This window comes from Nestor notabilis, unplaced genomic scaffold (genome assembly GCF_000696875.1).
Source record: "Nestor notabilis isolate BGI_N333 unplaced genomic scaffold, ASM69687v1 scaffold2668, whole genome shotgun sequence".
NCBI lineage: Eukaryota > Metazoa > Chordata > Aves > Psittaciformes > Psittacidae > Nestor > Nestor notabilis.
In genome coordinates this window covers 47,223-65,254 of record NW_009938534.1, presented here as the reverse complement: position 1 = coordinate 65,254, position 18,032 = coordinate 47,223, and the positions used below count along the sequence as shown (strand labels likewise).

General features: G+C 35.7%; 1 protein-coding gene across 1 annotated transcript in view; it reads right to left on the bottom strand.

Moving 5' to 3' along the window:
- FAF1 (Fas (TNFRSF6) associated factor 1) overlaps positions 1 to 18,032 on the bottom strand; it is a 164,078-nt gene that overhangs the window by 98,980 nt on the left and 47,066 nt on the right. The window contains exon 7 of the mRNA XM_010019353.1: positions 14,634 to 14,739. Coding sequence (XP_010017655.1) covers positions 14,634 to 14,739 — 106 coding nt within the window. The remainder of the gene's footprint in view (positions 1 to 14,633; positions 14,740 to 18,032) is intronic.

The following is an 18,032-nucleotide window of genomic DNA, read 5'->3' as shown; positions in this document are numbered from 1 at the left end:
GATCTTAAATAGCTTGAAGAACCACTTTTTTTTCTTTTACTCTGTATTATTATATAGATAGTAACTTTTTGTTACATCAGCATTGAGAGAGACTTCAAATCAAAGTCCTTATTTATACACTTGAACATGTGCCACTTCAGAGGAAAAACTTTAAGCTCATTACACTAAGATAATAGGAGCACTGACAGAAGGGCATGCTTATGACATTTATTTCATGTTCCACATTTGGCATTACAATATATGGAGTTATTTTACTACTTTACAACTGGTACGTCTGGTTTTAGTATAGCATATAGTTTCTATTTGCTTGCACAGTGAAGACAGGATTCTTGAGAGAAACCAAAGTTTTTTGTTTCCTAGTATTTATTTGTCATGTATTAACTAACGCAGGCTACCTCAACCAAGGACAAGCCTTACTTTGCTTTAACTTCATCGACTTCCTCCTCTATTTACGTCAAAGTAGAACAAGCTGCCTTTAAAATAAGAACGTTCACACAACAGTTCATATTGGTTTAACTAAAGCAGATTAGAAGTACATCTTTATTTTAAAACTATGTAGTGCTTTGGCACAGAGTTCTAAGATATAAAAGTTCCAAGATGCACAGTTCTAAGATGTAAAACATTATTAAAGTGATGTCCTATTCTGGAAGTTTCTCTCATCACAACTTAAACGTTCAGAAAGGTGGCATAACAGTTTTAAAATGGTCTGAGATTTTGAAGAACAAAATGACAACCTCAAAAAATGCCACCTAACTACTGACCAAACCCAACCTGTTTCAAGCATATAAATGCCTATCAAACCTTAATAATTAAGTAATAAATCCCTTTGAAACAATACATTGGGAACACTAATTCAAGATGATTAAAGCAGCTGATAATGTTAAGAATTAAAATGCAGAGCACATAATATGTAAACATCAAACACAAAATATTATTAATTGTTATATACTTCTCATGTATTTGCACTACACACATATTTCAAATGCAAATATTAATTTGGAGAGAAATACCTACTGTATATGCACACACTGAAACAGTTTGCTCAGCTATACTACATCAATGGTTATTTGACAAGTTACAGCATCACGAGCTGCTCATTTACATGTTCAGCTATTCTGTCTGTTTTTTCCCTGAGAAGATGTTAATAAAACAATTGTTTAACAGCTCCTCCTCTGAACCACAAGAACACTCATAGTTATGCAAATTCATTGTATAGAATATGTACCAACAAAAAGGCCCAAAAAATGGAAACATACTTCTAAATTCTAAGTGTAATTTTATTGAACTATGAACATTAACACCAAGGATAAGAGTTCAGTCGATAGAAAAAATTCCCATTTGATACTCGTATAATGATCAGTGAAAAGCTGATGTGGAAACATTGTACTCAGTAATTCCCTCCACACAAGATCAGTTTCCAAGTGTAATTCAACATACTCAGCACTCCACATTGCAGAAAATAAGAATAAAGAGCATAATAATTTAAAAGTTTCTGATTTACAGTATGTTTTTCTGCAGTATAAGGAGAAAACAGTATTTAGAAGTTAAGCCAGATAAGCCATATTGATTTTTTTAAAACAAGCAGCAATGAAGAAATTCTTACGAGTTTTTCACTATAAACTGCAAGAGTCAGTAAATCAGAAGATAAAAAGCCAGAATAAGAAAGCAGTGAAAAAGGAAACGTGCATGTGGACTAACAAAAGAAAAGAAACAGAAGAAAACAAATTCTCAAGAAGAAGAGAAAGAAGAGAAAGAGACATGGTTTACTGAACAAGCAACATGACCTACAGGAGGAAATACAAGTGGGTGATCATCAGATTTTGTAAGTCAAAACTGAATGATCTTCACTCTGACCTATAAACCAACACAAGGCAAAAGACACAAAATGAGAACTGAAATTGGATTTGAAGTTCTCTTCTGATACCACCGTCTTGAGAGAACAGATGCTGCATGCTAAAATTATCTTTTACTTCAAACAGTTTGCATTTATGTTTAAGAAGAAACATTTAACCACTGAGTTTTATTGTTAAGAAACATTTAACCACTGAGTTTTATTGTTCCTCACTTCAAACTGATCTTGAGAAAAAAATGGAATGAAGCACAATACTAATGCACTCCTCTAAAGGAAAAATCTACCCTTTGAGTTATTTAAAAGGCTTGTCTTGCTGCTCATGTTGATTCTCTGCATGGCTACTCTGCAGTGAGTTCAAAACACACAGGAGGTGCACATCTCACTTAATCTTTTACTTACTTGTTTCCATTGAAGAAGAATTTGACCACCTCTTTTACAGAATTTTTAAGAAATGACAGTGTTTCTGCTACAATGAGAAGGTTTTCCAATGGTGTAACATTTGAAAATACTGTTTTGCATCACAGGATTGATGCAGATACAGTCCTTGTAGGATGAAGTTGCGTTAGTGTTTCACTTCAAACTCACATTCCTGATTTTAAGCCTCCCATGTGTACTTCAGCTTGCATGACGGAGCAGTCTCAGAACATGTAAACCAAATACCATTAGGATCAAACTAAACCAGAAGATGAACAATTTTTAAATTTCAACTATTAAGAAACATTCAATCCACAGAACCAGACTAGGAACAGTCACTAGTAAAACACCAGAAACATAAATAGCATAGGTGTTAGATCTTCACCACCAACTGGTTTTCTACACAGACCTCCTACTGCACTGCCCTGCACGCTAACGTAAACATACCTGTGAACTACAACTTAGTGTTCTGCTGGGAAGCTTTAAGGAGGAAAGTAAAAATATCTCTATGGCCATTCAAGTTTCACCTCAGTCTCTTAGTTCATCCAGAAAGAAACTTTCATCCTGCCCAGACCTCACAAAATGCTCGAGACCTTCCATATTTTCCATTGGCCTTGTAAGTCCCAACCTTGAAATCTTAACATGGACATGCCTGACTTGACAGTTTACCTTCTGTATCACAGAGAGAAGTTTAACTTTACTGTTTCATCTTACAAAAAAGTATTACCTTCCACTGTTCTCTTGCTGCTTTCTGAGAACAAATCAGAGCTTCTTGCTTGTCTCAGTCCTGGTCTAGACTGCCCTATGGTCATAGTTCTAAGCAGCAGTCTAGTCTTCTCTCCGCCAGCCTCATGTCAATGCACAGAATAAAACAGAGCCAAGACCTTTTAAACACAGTGGGTGAAAGACTTTTATAGATGAAGTTGCCAACATATGAAACAGTCCCCAGATTAATGTAAGCACTTTTTAGACTCCCCACTTTTGAATTATTCAGGAATAAGTCCTTCTTGTCTTTCCAAGAGGAACTTTTCATGGCTAAGTGCAAACAGGTGTTTATGCAAGACACAGATGGGAGATGTTGAACTGAAATTCAGCTTATGATTACAGAGAAACTAATAATGGGACACAAACATAGCTCCCAATGTTTCTGAAGGAAGAGTACCTGCTTTAGGGTTGCTGAGTTCAGCAAGTAGTAGCCTGTCATCAGAAATGAGCAGGATACGTTTGAGAACCGTATAAAACCTTTGACTTCCTGTTTCTCCTGGAAGAAACTGCAGAGACATCTGGGGTGCTGCATTTTGCCCTGATGCTGTGGTATGAAATGACTGAAATCATGTAAAATCTTAAAATCCATTCTTCCTTTCTCCATTTCCCTTTCCTGGGGTTGAAGTAAGGTATGTACAGCTATTGCACTGATACCAGGCAGTCAGACTTACCTCCCTTTTACAAGTACAGATTTGTAGGAAGAGGCTCTCCCTTACAGACTAATTGTAGAAAAATAATAAGACCTCCTTGGTTTTTGTACTCCTCTTTTTTTCTTTTTTTGTTTATCTGTTTCCAATATTGTGAAGGTCTTGACATACCATTCTACACCTTCAAATGACAGTAACATCACTAATTTCCAAGAGAGCTACTAGATATTAGATATACCCGGTAACAGCTACTAGATAAAAGCACCTTCCTGCAGAGGAGGAAGAGTGGTGAGAGTTAAGACTTCAGACTTTCCAGTGAGCACCTACCCCAATGCTCCTTTCCTTATCTTTCACAAGGCCACATTACCAGTCCTTGCTCTGGATGGCATTTTCTCAATACTGCTGGTTGTCCTACTTTCTTGCCTTTACTCCCAGTTTCTCTAGTTTTTCTACCTTTTTACCATTTAAACCATACTTCATTCACTTAATAGTGGCCCCAAGACTCTCAGTGTGATTGTGTTTCAGGCAGTCATGTGTAGTTTTGGAGTGAGAAATCAGCTTTTTCAGGTAATTCATTGTCTGAAGAGAAGTAGATAAAGCCAGAAGCCACTGAAGTCAACAGTTTCATCCAAACAGCAATATGGCAGCACCGGATATATGTGTTAGGTCTTGTGGGGCTTTTTAGTTTCATTGATTGTTTTTCTAGGGTGGTCATCAAAACCATGTTTAATTAAATCATACAATCATAGAATAGTTAGGGTTGGAAAGGACCTTAAGATCATCTAGTTCCAAACCCCCTGCCATGAGCAGGGACACCACACACTAAACCATGTCTCCCAACACTCTGTCCAACCTGGCCTTGCACACTGCCAGGGTTGGAGCATTCACAACTTCCTTGGGCAACCTATTCCAGTGCCTCATCACCCTCACAGTAAAGAATTTCTTCCTTATATCTAATCTAAACTTCCCCTGTTTACGTTTGAAGCCACTACCCCTTGTCCTGCCACTACAGTCTCACTAAACTGAGCTCAAGAGGAGCAGAAAAATGATCAAGGCTATTTGCAAAGCAGAAGAAAAGCCAGAGGGCACTGAACAGAAAGCTCCTCTCATTCTTCCTGTGTTGCTCACTATTGGAAAAGTATAATATTCAACACAGAAGCGAGTTTCGCAGACCTGGGAAGTAACCTTTGGACCGAAGGTGGATGATCTGCTCCCTGAGATGACAAAAAAAGGAGCAGATTTTGTACGGAAAGACACCTGCTTACACTGTGCTCATGTCCTGCCGTGAACATTGTCCTCAAGCAGCATTTAGAGTGTTCAAGATCAACTGTTTGCTGATAACAATATGCAGGTAAGCCACAGACTTCACTCAGCTTGACAGGATTGTGTGGCAGCTGCCCCTCTTCCGGAGGATCTGGCAAATCTCTTTTCTTTTTAAGCTTAGTTTGCTCCTGTGCCTTTGTTTAGCTATATTTTAAATAGTTTGCCTCTGCCATACCCAGAGGAGGCTTAACTTGAAAAACATCCCTACCCTGTATTCATTTGCTTCTATGTCCCTACAATAGATGCAGTCTCAAACAACTTTTTGTGCCATGCCTACTGTGATGCTTCTCTAGTTGGAAAATGGGTGGTTGGATTTGTATATACATTAAAACTGGAGTTTTACACTACAAGCTTATATCATTTCTGCTGTCCACCACCATCCCCACATACCTACCAACATTATTGCTTTCAAAACAAGGTAAGAATAAATTCACTTTGGTCTGCTAATCTAGGCAGGGAAAAATAAAGTAGATTCGAGGCTTGGTACAAACCCAAAAATTGTGATCAAACTATATAGTTAGTAAATTGTTTGTCTAAATCTTTCATGTATGATGAAAGATTATTATCATAATTCATTAGCAAATTACAGACTTTGTAATGCAGGCAGTCACAAATTTGGCTTTGTATCAATCATTTTAGACCAGCTGGGTAGAAATTAACACAACTCTGGGATACATAAAATGAAGTGCGCTTTCATTTTTAATTCACTGGAAACTTTGAAGGAAAGAAATGGAAGCTTGTCAAAAAAGTCACATTTCTCCGAGTTTTGTAAATCATGCCATTTCACTGGAGAGATACAGAGATACAAACACACATAGATGGAGTGTATGTAACTAAATACCACAGTAACTGCCCAATCGAAATAAATATAATACAAAGTGTATGCAAAAAAAGCAGTGCAGTTTAAAAAAGTCCTTCTTCCATTGTTCCTGAGGCAGTCATATGTTAGTGGTCACCAGAAGAATTAGTAAACCAACACAAAAGCGAATAGTCCAGCTACTCACAAGATACAATATTTTCTGCTGAAAATGACCTTGTACAAAACCGCTTGTTTTCATTACATCTACTCTGTCTAAGCTACAAGGCCATGTAGAGTGACAGCTGCATTTGGGAGCAACTTAAATTTTATATTAGTGGCACCTAATCCAGAGACTGGTACAAGCAGCATGGAAAAGTCAGTGTCAAAATTAAACAATGAAGGCTTTTCTAGGAACAGATGCTTTTTGCCTGCAGCTGTAAAAACCTTAAAACAATCCTATACCCCACTGTCTGGTCACGCAACTATCACAAAGCAGGGCATAAATTTTGCCACTTACTGCAAATGTTTGCTGAGAGCTTCTATAACCCTTTTTAAAAACAGTAACAGGGATTTCTTGAGGGTGATTATGAGGCCATTTTATCCTTTAAATGAGTGCAAGGCTCTTCAATTTATGCCCCTGATTCTTCATACAAAAACAAAAGAATAACTTTTCAAATTCATGCTTTTACACATATATAGGAACATAACTGAAAAATCGTAAGAAACAAACAGGTTTACTGAAGAGACAGCTCACTGCTTCACTGAGATGTTAAGTACCAGACAGAGACAAACATTATTAATTCACATTTGAAACTGCAACTGAGTGTTTTCTTTGCACAGCAATTACAAAGCCATGTAGTGCAGCACTATCATTACACTGCTGCTAAGATACTGTTGACCATTTCAGTGTCATATCTCCACAACTACTATGTTAAATATCCTCATCACCTCAACCATCCAAAAAATTCTTTTTCTATTAAATGAATGCACTAATAAACTTTAAACTGAAATATAAATTCAGAGTGAAAAAAAGTCTATAACTTAATAAATAAAAGCAAAAATCATCAGTTCCCAATTAAGTGAGCAATTTACAATGTCAAGAATCTAGTTGTGCTCCATATGAACTGATGGGGTTTTTAGATTAGCTTCTGTTGTGTATTTAAAAGTGATAGCACCAACATGATTTACATAAGTACAATATTTTCAAGTATTTTCTCACCAAGCAAGCACTCTAAAATTGTGAAGTGTTTCCTTTCTTACTCAAGTTAAAAAAAAAAAGCAAACAACTTTTCCAGAACAACAGTTCATTAGCACCTCACTATTTATAAGTATAATTGGGTTGTTTGATGAGAAAACATGAGAGAACACTGTGCCTACTATAATTTGCACAAATACAAATTTCATTGTTTGAAAACAAATCAGCAATTCAACGATTGTTGTTTTTTTTAATATAAGTGTATATCATGCAATAATAGAAGCGATCATAGTATAGTTAACACAGGATAGAAAGGTTAAACCATCCTCTCATACACTTCAATTTACAAGCTGTAAATTAATTTTTTTAATTGCAAAAAAATGCTAACTTTAATTTTTCATTTACAATTATACAGATAGCAGTGCTGTGTTATTTAGTTACAGAGTACTGCTTTCCACTTTAAATAGCACAGGAACTAAGGACATAGCTGTTTAATATGTTCATAAAGCTGCTTAGGTTTTCTTGTCATTTCATGCTAACACCTTTTTAATAGCTAGCATTATGGTAGAAGCCTTGCATAAAAACTCTCCACCCTGAAAGTAAAACATAGCAGATATTCAAAATCAGAATAGCAAGCAATGGTTTTAATTGCAGTTTTTAAAAAATTCAGGGGTTTAAATTAGGTCTTGATCCCCAAAATCCTTAGCATCCTTAAATTACATGTGCAAAGCCATTCAATTCAACATGATTACTTCTAAAATAAGGACAACTCACATGACTGAGCATTTACGGAGCCAAACCTATAACCAAAATTATAACAATGACTCCTCATTACTTTCAAATTCAACTAAATTGCTCCTTATCCTTTGAGAGTTTCTCTCAAATCCAACTACACTTATGGATGGAGTGTAATAGAGACAGAACGAAAGCAAAGAAGGGAGATATAAACATACACAGCAAACTACAAGCGCTGACAAATCGAAAGCTAACAGATGTGTGACTTCTAATTAGTTATAATAATCTGTGCTTCGACGCTATTGGAACATGCCTCGCCTTCCCTTGGAAATCAAACAGCTTCCTTTGGAGTTTTAAACTCTCTGGGTGCCTCTAAATTTATTCAAGAGAAAACCTTGCTTTCAGCGAATTTTAGATATCTACAGTGATAACTTTATGAAAGGAAAATATTAAATTATAATTATCCTAAACAGACACAGTCTTGTGAAACTAACCCTACATTCATATGAAAATACAAAGCATTGACTATAATGAATTTGATTCATCCTTGGACACAAAGCTTTACCACAGTAAACTCAGTCAACTGTTGCTCTTGCTTTTATATTCATAGTACTTAAATAGCGCACTTTAAAACAAAAAAAACTCCAATTGGCTTTTCATACATCCACCCTCCCCAAAAATAACGCACTTGAAAAACCCAAATGATATGAAAAGGCTTCAAGGCCTCTTTTCTCCTTTTCACAGCACTTTTTTTTTATTTCTGTTTGCAGTAATCTGCCTTTCACTTTCTCATTGCTACAGAACAAACGAGGAGGCTCAGCACTTTGAAAAGGGGGCTCAATGTGTAATGGGTCCACTAGAATTAATTTAGTTGCACCAAATCCATTGAGCAGTGAGGTTTTTTTCTCTTCTCAAATCATTTTGAGTCGGATGCAGCCCCCAGCCTTTGTAATTCTAGTAAAGCACTTAAAGTGCACAGTAGGTGTTCATCAGGACCATCTGGTCAAAAGCAAAACAAGCTGCTGATTTTGCCTTTGAATAGAATGAAGCAAGTGTGAATTAGTCTCTTCAATTAGCACTATTACAACCTGTCAAGTGCATATTGTAAAACAGGATTATTACAGTATTGGTCACCAGTGCAATTATTTACTCTCTGCCTTTTCTTGCATATAAAAATGTCCATGTTTACTAGTTTTTGATAACTGAAGATCGTTTCTTTAATGATATGCACGTCCAAACCCACCAAAACCAAATTACAGGTTATGAAACAAATTCTGTCAGGAATATATTAAGCTTCATAATTAATAGAGAAGTAGAAGAGTGCCCTTCCTTCATCTCTTCTTGCTGCTTCTGTTGCATAAAAAGAATAAGAATAATAATTATATACCTTTATCGGTAGGATCTCCTCGAAACAGATCTCTACAGTCAGATATTAAGATATTTCAAGTGCCTAATAAAGCTATCACTTTTGAACAGGTACATAAAAGGTGTTTTCTCTTTATTTCCCAAGGAACTTCCTTTTCATATAAATCCTAACACATGACCATTTACAAAAAGTTTATCAAGGATTGCTTTCAGCAAATACATTTTAGATTAGCAATGTGCTGGTTTTCTTTAAAAGAAAGGCATAAAAATAAAAGAGTCAAGAAGTTGATTTAGCTTTATAAAAATAGATATTTTTCTCTACTTGTTTAAAAAGTCAAAACCTAGCTTGCTATCTGGTCCTCATTTACCACTGTAGAACACTGAGGCTATTACAGTGATAGACATTTAAATTATGTATACTGTTGTCATGACTCACAATAAATTTAATATAATTTTTACACTACAGAGTTCTTTAAAAAGCAAACAAAATATTCAAATTTCACAAAAAGAATTTATGTCTCAAATACAATCAGTACAGCAACAACCTATTTACTAGCTTCTCTGGTACTAAGAGAATAATTGAACAGTAGTGTAGCATGTTTGTGCAGCTCCTATCAAAATACCAAAAAGTGTTAGTTACCAGTTTTTATTAGCATAAGAATAGTTTTCAACAATTTTAAATCAAATTTAAAAAAACCCTCAAAATATAACACAACTGTGAAACTGTTAATGTATTTACTCCATTTGGACATATCCATTCTCATTTCTGGCAAACATATCGTATTGCAGCTACTTAGCTACAACATAAAGAACATTCTTTATATATACATTTTGTTTCCCCATGCCAATGTCTGACCTTTACTGCGGATGATCTCACTCAACAACAACTGGCTTGAAAAGATTTTGTACTGATACCAAAAATCAGATCTGAAAAAGGTACAAGACCTTCAGCTAAATTATTTTTCTGCATGCTAAAGGTAATTATCTGCTTACCTATATTTATACATTACATTTATTTAGGCTTTTTAAATAAGGCTTCTGCCTGCATGAGTATAAATAGTGGGTTTGTATCTTGTTTCACATTCACCTATTTACCAAAAAAGTTTTTAGAAATCCAGCACAAAGGACTTCAGACTGTCATTAGGGTCTGTCAACACAGAATTTATAGTTTATCTCAGCCCAAGCAGTTGTATGCACAAATAGTTCCTCCTCCTGCCTGGAGTGCTATTGGATACATTGCTTTTCATATTCCACCTTAGCCAGTAAGTCTATAGGGAACAAAGAACAAATATATTACCTAGCACAGGTGACAGGGATGCTAAGCAGCTACCCTCTGATTAGGTTATTGGCTAAAGGAACGGAATAAAGAGCAGATGCAGCTATGCAGAGGCAGCCACTATTTAGGGACCCATCTCCTCTCATTGTTTGCACAGATTTTATGTTTTACTAGGAATTATAGTGCCCGGTACGTGCTTTACCTAATATTTTCAACTGGAATCTCCAGCAGTTACAACACAAAATTACTGATCTACAAGAGGCCTGAGGTTTCTGCATATTTAACCCGTCCACTCTAGCAGCCACAGCTTGTGTACACGGGGTACATTTCTTTAATCCTGCACACAGGAATCACAAAAAGGCTTCACAGTCTATACCAAAAATAAAACAGACAAATGCAAACTCCTTGTTTTTAACAGAGTTATCCAGTTTTGTTAATTTTTTTTCCTTATGTCACTGACTAAAACAAAAGTGTGGACCACACTATTGTGACTCAAAAATCAAAGTTTTATTACAAATCAGTTTTTCTGCTCCAGGATAAGAATACAAACTTGCTTTCATTAAACATTTAAATATTACCCCCTCTGAAAAGAGCTGTTGTTCATTTCTATCAAATACTATAACTACAACTTGTAAAAATGAAACTAGTTGAAACATTTGTTTCTAAATGAGAACAAGTTAGTAAGAATAGACAGAAAAGAAATGATGTTGAAAGTGGCAATGCCTTGAAATAATTCAGCACATAGCTTCTCAAATCAAATGTTAAAAATTCTCTTACTGCAATTACTACTAGCCTCTACAATTTATATTAGCAGAATAGGGAGCAATTATTCAGGCAGAATATACATTTTAGTCTTGTAAGTATTAGAAGTTCAATTTGTTAGAATTTATTATTTAAACATATAATACATTGAAAATGTATTAATTTACAGCCTCCAAACTAGCACAAAACCTGCTGATTTCCACTTTAAAATGCAGATCATGGGAAAAAAGTAACCATGATATTTCCCAGAACAGTATCTGCCCAGATTTAATTTAATTCTGCAATTTTACAAGAACAGACAGATGTCAGAAACCTGTGACACAGATTAATTTGCAATTTAGACCAACATGTTATCTTTAACTTTCCCAGATAACGACTCCCCTGCCCAACTCACAAAAAAAACCCTAAAAATCCTATGTCCAGAATTTTAGCTCAGTTTAATTTTTTATTTCATTTCTGAAGATTCCCTATAGGCTCAGAATCCCCCAACAATAAAACTGAATGGAACTTATATTTATTTTTTTAAACTCTAAAATTAAATAAATAAACAATTGAAGATACAGATCAAGCATGCTAAAGAAAAAAAAAGGCAAAAAAAGCTGCATTTTCAATTACCATCAAATATCCAACTATCGAATTAATACACAAGAAATTGTGGAAGCAGACACGAGCACTACGGCTTCAGGCTTCTCTCAAAGCATTTTCTGTCACATTGCTTCCCCCTTAAACGCTAAGATTTCTTTGGAATAACAATTCATCCAAATATCATTTACTATTAAACATGCATTTTAAACACTTAAAAAAGACAACACAGATCTGAAGCAATAGTAGTTTAGGAAAGCACAGCTGAGAGTTGTGGATATTGTATTTAATCTAGTGCAAAACATTTATGTCAGCTTTGAAAGGATGGTGGGGTTGGGGTTTTTGGTGTGGTGGTTGGGGGGGGGGCTTCTTTGAGCTATTCCTTAAATTTTCCTTTTATTCCTTAAAATTCACAGTTTTAATAATAACAACAACAAATTAAACAACCAGCCCTGGAGAGACAGTTGCACCCAACTGTGGCAAGCAGTGGAACATTTATAGAATTTTAAATATTTCTTTTAATAATTGATGCAGTCATTTTGAATCTTTCTGCATAGGATATAACGTGTGAGTAGATTGCATTAACACTGCTTAAACATTTCAACTTGTCAGTATGGCCAAGTCGATTTCTGAAATATTTGCAGTATTTTCCCCATCGAAACAGTAATAAAGGTAGAATAAATATATGCCACTGCTTTATAATCACTGAACATTAATGAATATTTTATGTCTTTTTAAATCTCCCTGTTTAATTTAAAAGGGTGAAATTAAGTCTCCTCCCTGCAATATGCCAATTATCTGTAAATCAAACAATAACTTGGCCATTATACTCCTTTTTGTTAATATACCAGAAGCTAATTTGAAAACACTGAACGGCATTTTTAGGTAATAATTGAATAGTCCTTCCTGCCCTCTTGTGGTTGGCAACTGCAACTCCCATAGAGCTTTTCCACGATGACAAAAATATACCAGAAGGAAAGTAAACTATTAATTTGTTAAAGTGTGAACAAGAGAGTGAAGGGGAAAAAAAATTAAACCATCTAACAGTCCCTGGAGGGGAGACAGACAAGGGAGAGAAGAGAAGGAAAGATTCCTCCAAATCACACAGACTAACTGGATTCATCATACATTTGTTACAATGCTCACTCTATGCTAAAAGAAAAAAAAATAATAAATTAAAAAGCCATTAGGGACTTAACATCCAAAACAGTGCCTGTTTTCTATAATTAGACAAATGTTCGCCAACCCTTTTACCTCAGCCAAATCCCCAGTGATTTCCACAAGACTTTGCACAGACAGACATATTCACCTGCTCAGCATCAGCTGCACAAGAAGGTCTGGAATTCTCTTTTCATTTTAGCCTCTGACATGGTCTTCGTAATTTTATACTATTAGATTTAATACTTAGATAGAAGACATAAAGACAAAGAAAGGTTTGATGCTCATACTGGTTATAGGTTGGTAGGGGTTTGTATTATTTTGGTTGCTTAATGGAGAAAAACCTGACTTTTAAATTACGTCGACTTTATATGTTAACACATTGACTATAGTCTGCCATTACCAACAAACAAGAAAACTTCAGTGCAGGTAGAAGCAGCCTAGATTCCCATGCACTGTCACAGCTTTCTGCTTCCTCTAAGCTGGGGAAGACCCACAAGCAAAGTAGTAATTGATACAGCATACATAAAAATCAAACACACAATGTGTGTGTTTTCTTTTAGAATCTCCCCCCTTTAAAATTAAAAACAAATATTCTGATCATTTATCACCATAAATATTCAAATTGTTTTTAATTGTAAAGAGTCAGAGCTTGGCCCCTCAAAAGACAAACTGATGCAAGAAGGTTTGTTTGTATTGAAAAAAAACAAAACAAAACAGAACTTACTGTAATAAGTTTAAAAAGGTAAAGCAGAAAACAGACTTTTATGCAGGGAAAGATCAGAATTTAGATCTTAAGAATAATAAGATTGACAATCAAAACAATTAATGATAACTTTTCATTGTTGTATGAGATACTGTTCCTCTAGCTAATATTATGGAACTTCAAATAATTCTGCGTACAATGTCAGCATGTGGCATGAAAAACTCCAATAAATCTGTTCAACCCTAAAAGACTGAGAGAAGTATCAGACCAACAGCAAACATACATTTAATTTGAAAAGCAAACATTTAATCTTCATATTTTGTAATGTGAATTCTGAAGATTACCATTTATAGATTGTTTGTCATGTTTCCAGAAGTTTGTAGGTTATATAGAAAATAACATCCAAAACATCTGGCATTAGACACACCATGGAGCAGCAGGTAACAACCTTTGGCTTTAAAAAGGAGGTTTTAAAATATGCAAGGACTGCTTGTTCTAAATCCAGGCTTCAGAGTCATATTAGAGATATTTGTTCCTATAGGACTTAATTCTGATGAAGTTCTCTACAATATCACCCCTTGCTGGCCATTCTACAGAACGGCAGTGACATCCATTATCCACAAAACCATTTGGCTAGTAAGAATTACAGCATTACAACAGCAACCAGTAATGGTAGAGGTGCCTACAAAATGGAGATGGAGCTGGATAAAAGGAGGAAAGACAGAGGGAGCTTCAAAGGGCTTAAAGATAAAATGTAATTTGAATAATTGCCTTTCCTCATTATTTTAGAATAATTCGATAAAATTGATTGTATATTTTGCTACTACCACACAAAAAGAAACACTTTTTCTGTATAATTTAATAGAAAACTTTTTTTGTTTAGGCCATGTTCTTTAATCAAATTACAGCAATCTTGATGCTCCTATTGATTAAACTAAAAACCAGACTAATAAAATGAAGCAATATCCATCAAGACTATGTAAACCCTCTTTAACAGAGCTGGCATTAACTATAATGAGCTACATTTATTCTTCAGCTGTGAAACAGCACTCACCTCCTGAATGGTACTGCTTCCTGAGAAGTTGAGGTTGTACTCCCGCTGGACTTCTCGATGGGTGACAATCAGCATGAAGTTTTGATTTAATGACTCCTGCAGGGCCCTGAAATGGTTGAAAGAAAAACAAGAAAATCAGGGATAAGCATGTTATAGCTTGTTTTACAGTTAGATGCAAAAACCCCAGGGTACCCTAAACTCTACATGGACAAGTCCAGGCACAACATTATCATCTCTCTTTTCACTCTTAAATGTAAAGAAGCATGCTGAGAATGACCAAAGGCCATTCCTGAACTCCTTCCTTAATAAGGTGACTGCAGCCTTTAAAGCTCTTCTAATGTTAAGTATTCTCAAAATTGAGAGAGTCACATTATCTTCACAAACATCGGGTATATTTAGCACTCATAATGCCATTAACATCAGGCTTGTAAGCATATTGATGACCAGACAAAATATCAAGCTACAATGCACATTAAAAACTGATGGTAAGTAGGACAAGGCAAAGCATGCTCCCGCTTCTCTAGGGTTACCTGAAGCATAAACCGAACGGAAATTCTTCCGCTTAGTTTCATTCGAAGCACACAAACCCAGCTAATTAGAACTGGAGAACTAACCACAGCAAAATTTCTCATGTGGGTACTGAGCATTTAGAAAAGTTAGTTCTGCTCAAGTTGTTTTAAATGTGCATTAAAACTTCTTTAATCACATGAATTCAAACAATAATCTTAAGATACAGATTAAACAGGCCAACTATATGTTCGTGTTGTCACAAACTTGGGTTCTTTTTTGTGATTCTCCTGGTAACAAAACATCTGGATGTTAAAAAGGCCTCCTGTTTGCTTCATTAGGTACAAAATTATGCAGCTATCTACTTTTCAAAATAGAAGGCACGACTTCTGTTACAGACACAGCAATTACAGCTGAGCACAATCTCATACAGGCTACAAACCTGCAGCAACATCGTAATATAAGCTTAGATTTCTAAACAACATCTAGGCAGACTTGACCTGTTTGCTGGCATATGGAATTAAATTGGGCTTATTCAATTCTGTTTTTTTCTTATCACATGCTCTTAAAAGAATGACAGACTGAGGGCTTTTTCCTGCACATCATCGCTATTCCATGACACTTCAACATGCCATTCCTCTTAGCAATAAAGGACAAATTCTGTAAGCAGATAAGCATGAGCACAGCTGTATCTTAAGATACAAGACAAGAAAGACTGCTAGATTATTTGAGACCCGATTTGTTAGTTTTAACTTCTACTGCAATTACTGATGTGCAGTTTTGCTGCTCAGACAGTAAGGAACCCATGCAATACTCACCGGCTGCTTTAGCAAGAGATGCATGATTTGCTTTAACATCTCAAGAAAAATTACCTTACAAAAATATCTTCACTCAGCAACTTAATTTGGATTCTGTGACATCTTAAACATAATAATCACATACTACAAAGCAAAGTTATGAAGTGCTATTTCTCATCTTTCATGGTTTTGTGGTATGGAAGATAAATATAACTCATTGTCAATGCTGAGTTTGATCAAGTGTATGAGAGACACTACAAATGTAACTGATGTCATCTATGGAGAACATGAAGTTAGCTGCACTTACCACAAAATCTTGTAAGAAAAGGCTAAAAGAATACTTAACAGTCCTTCAAAAGGGCAGGAGGGGGGGAAGTTGTACACCTATTTTTAAAGGTAATTCTAATCTGATTGTTAATACTAAGTTTTGCATCACCATAGCCATATTTTCTTTTGGCAAATGTTCAGTAGCGATATCCTGCTGTGCTCTTTCAGATTCTGATATTTTATTTGTTTTCAGCAAATACTGGAGGCAAATCACATATTTAATTGCTCTGAAAACATTAATTACAGCATATGTGAATGGCTCTGGATTCCATATAGAACCACACAAGGCATAACTATTTTTGACTCTTATCTGAAAATCTGTAGATGCTAACTGACAACAACTCACATTTTCATTCTGTAATTGATGCAAACACGGAATGAAACAGGCTACTTCAATCAAACCCTCTATTTCTCAAGGTATGTGTGATACACACACTTCAGCACTATCCAAAATACAGCATGATGATAAAAAGCATCTGTCCATAGGAAAGGTTTTCCACTTCTCTATTTCATCTGGATGTGATAGCAGACAGTATTCAGAAAAGGAGAAAATAGTCTTCAAACACAGTTAATTTAAATGAAGTGCTTAAAATTAAAAGCCTAATTTTTGAAGTTACTAGCAATTTTGACACCTCTACTTTTTGGATTTCTAAACAACACAAGCTGAATGCTGTTAACAAGCAAATTCTCAGTACAGATTCATAGATGAATATAGTCAAAGAAGGGCTGAAAATTAAGTTGTCTGAAAAAAACAAACGAAAAAATTGAGGATAAATTTGGTATTAAAGCATTAGCAATTAAAGTGCATGGTTAATTATTCACTTTTTCTTCACAAAAAAGATAATATAATGACAAATACTACTTCTGCTTTCAGAGAAATGCAGTGGTCAACTGATCCATTGGGCTCCCACATCAGAATTTCGTATGGTTTGACAGCCACAAGACCTGGACTATATATGCTGGGAGAAGGAACTTCTGATGGGTCATTTGTGCCAATGACTTCCTGTGTGTACACACACTCCTCTGAGGGATGGGGTCAATTTGAGCCCACAGCTGGACAGCCAGCAGTGTCAGTCCCCTCCCAGATTCACCTCCTCCAGCAACTACAGGCGTAGATTACCCCAAATTATTTGTGTCAGTAGATCTCTGCTTCCAAAACATACTTTGCCGTAAAACTGTATTTTCAGCCTATCCACAAATAAGGCATCCACAAATGCACAAAATAAGTGCATTAAGCAGTTCCATTTTCATGCAAATGTAATTACCAGTTGACTGTAACCTTCCAAATGAAACATCTTCATGGAAGGGGAGGGGAGTCAGGGCCAAACCCCAGCTCCCATTAAAGTCAAGACAGATTTCTGCCTCCCCCCCCACTATCAGTTCTAACAAAATGTAATTAATCTGAGAGTTCATTAGTGGGAAAACTAAATTCTAGAAACAGACCACTCTTATCAGCACCATCTCCCCACTCCCGCAAACCCTACCTTTAAAAAGCATTTGCTGATAGGTTATATACTGCCATCACATTTTTTTCCCTCAGCTGAATGATTATACTTCCACTATCCAGCACAGGAGACAAGGGAACTTGATGATATTTTGAGGCACTAATCTACCATTAGGAGAACTCTGCCTACACCCAAAAAAAGAAGTCCAAAAACAGACAACAGAAAATAGACCTGAGCAGAGTCATCACTCTGACCAGTTCTAGCAAGAGAGGCTTGGACCAGTTTAGGATTTCATGTGGATTGCCTACATAGAACTAGTTACC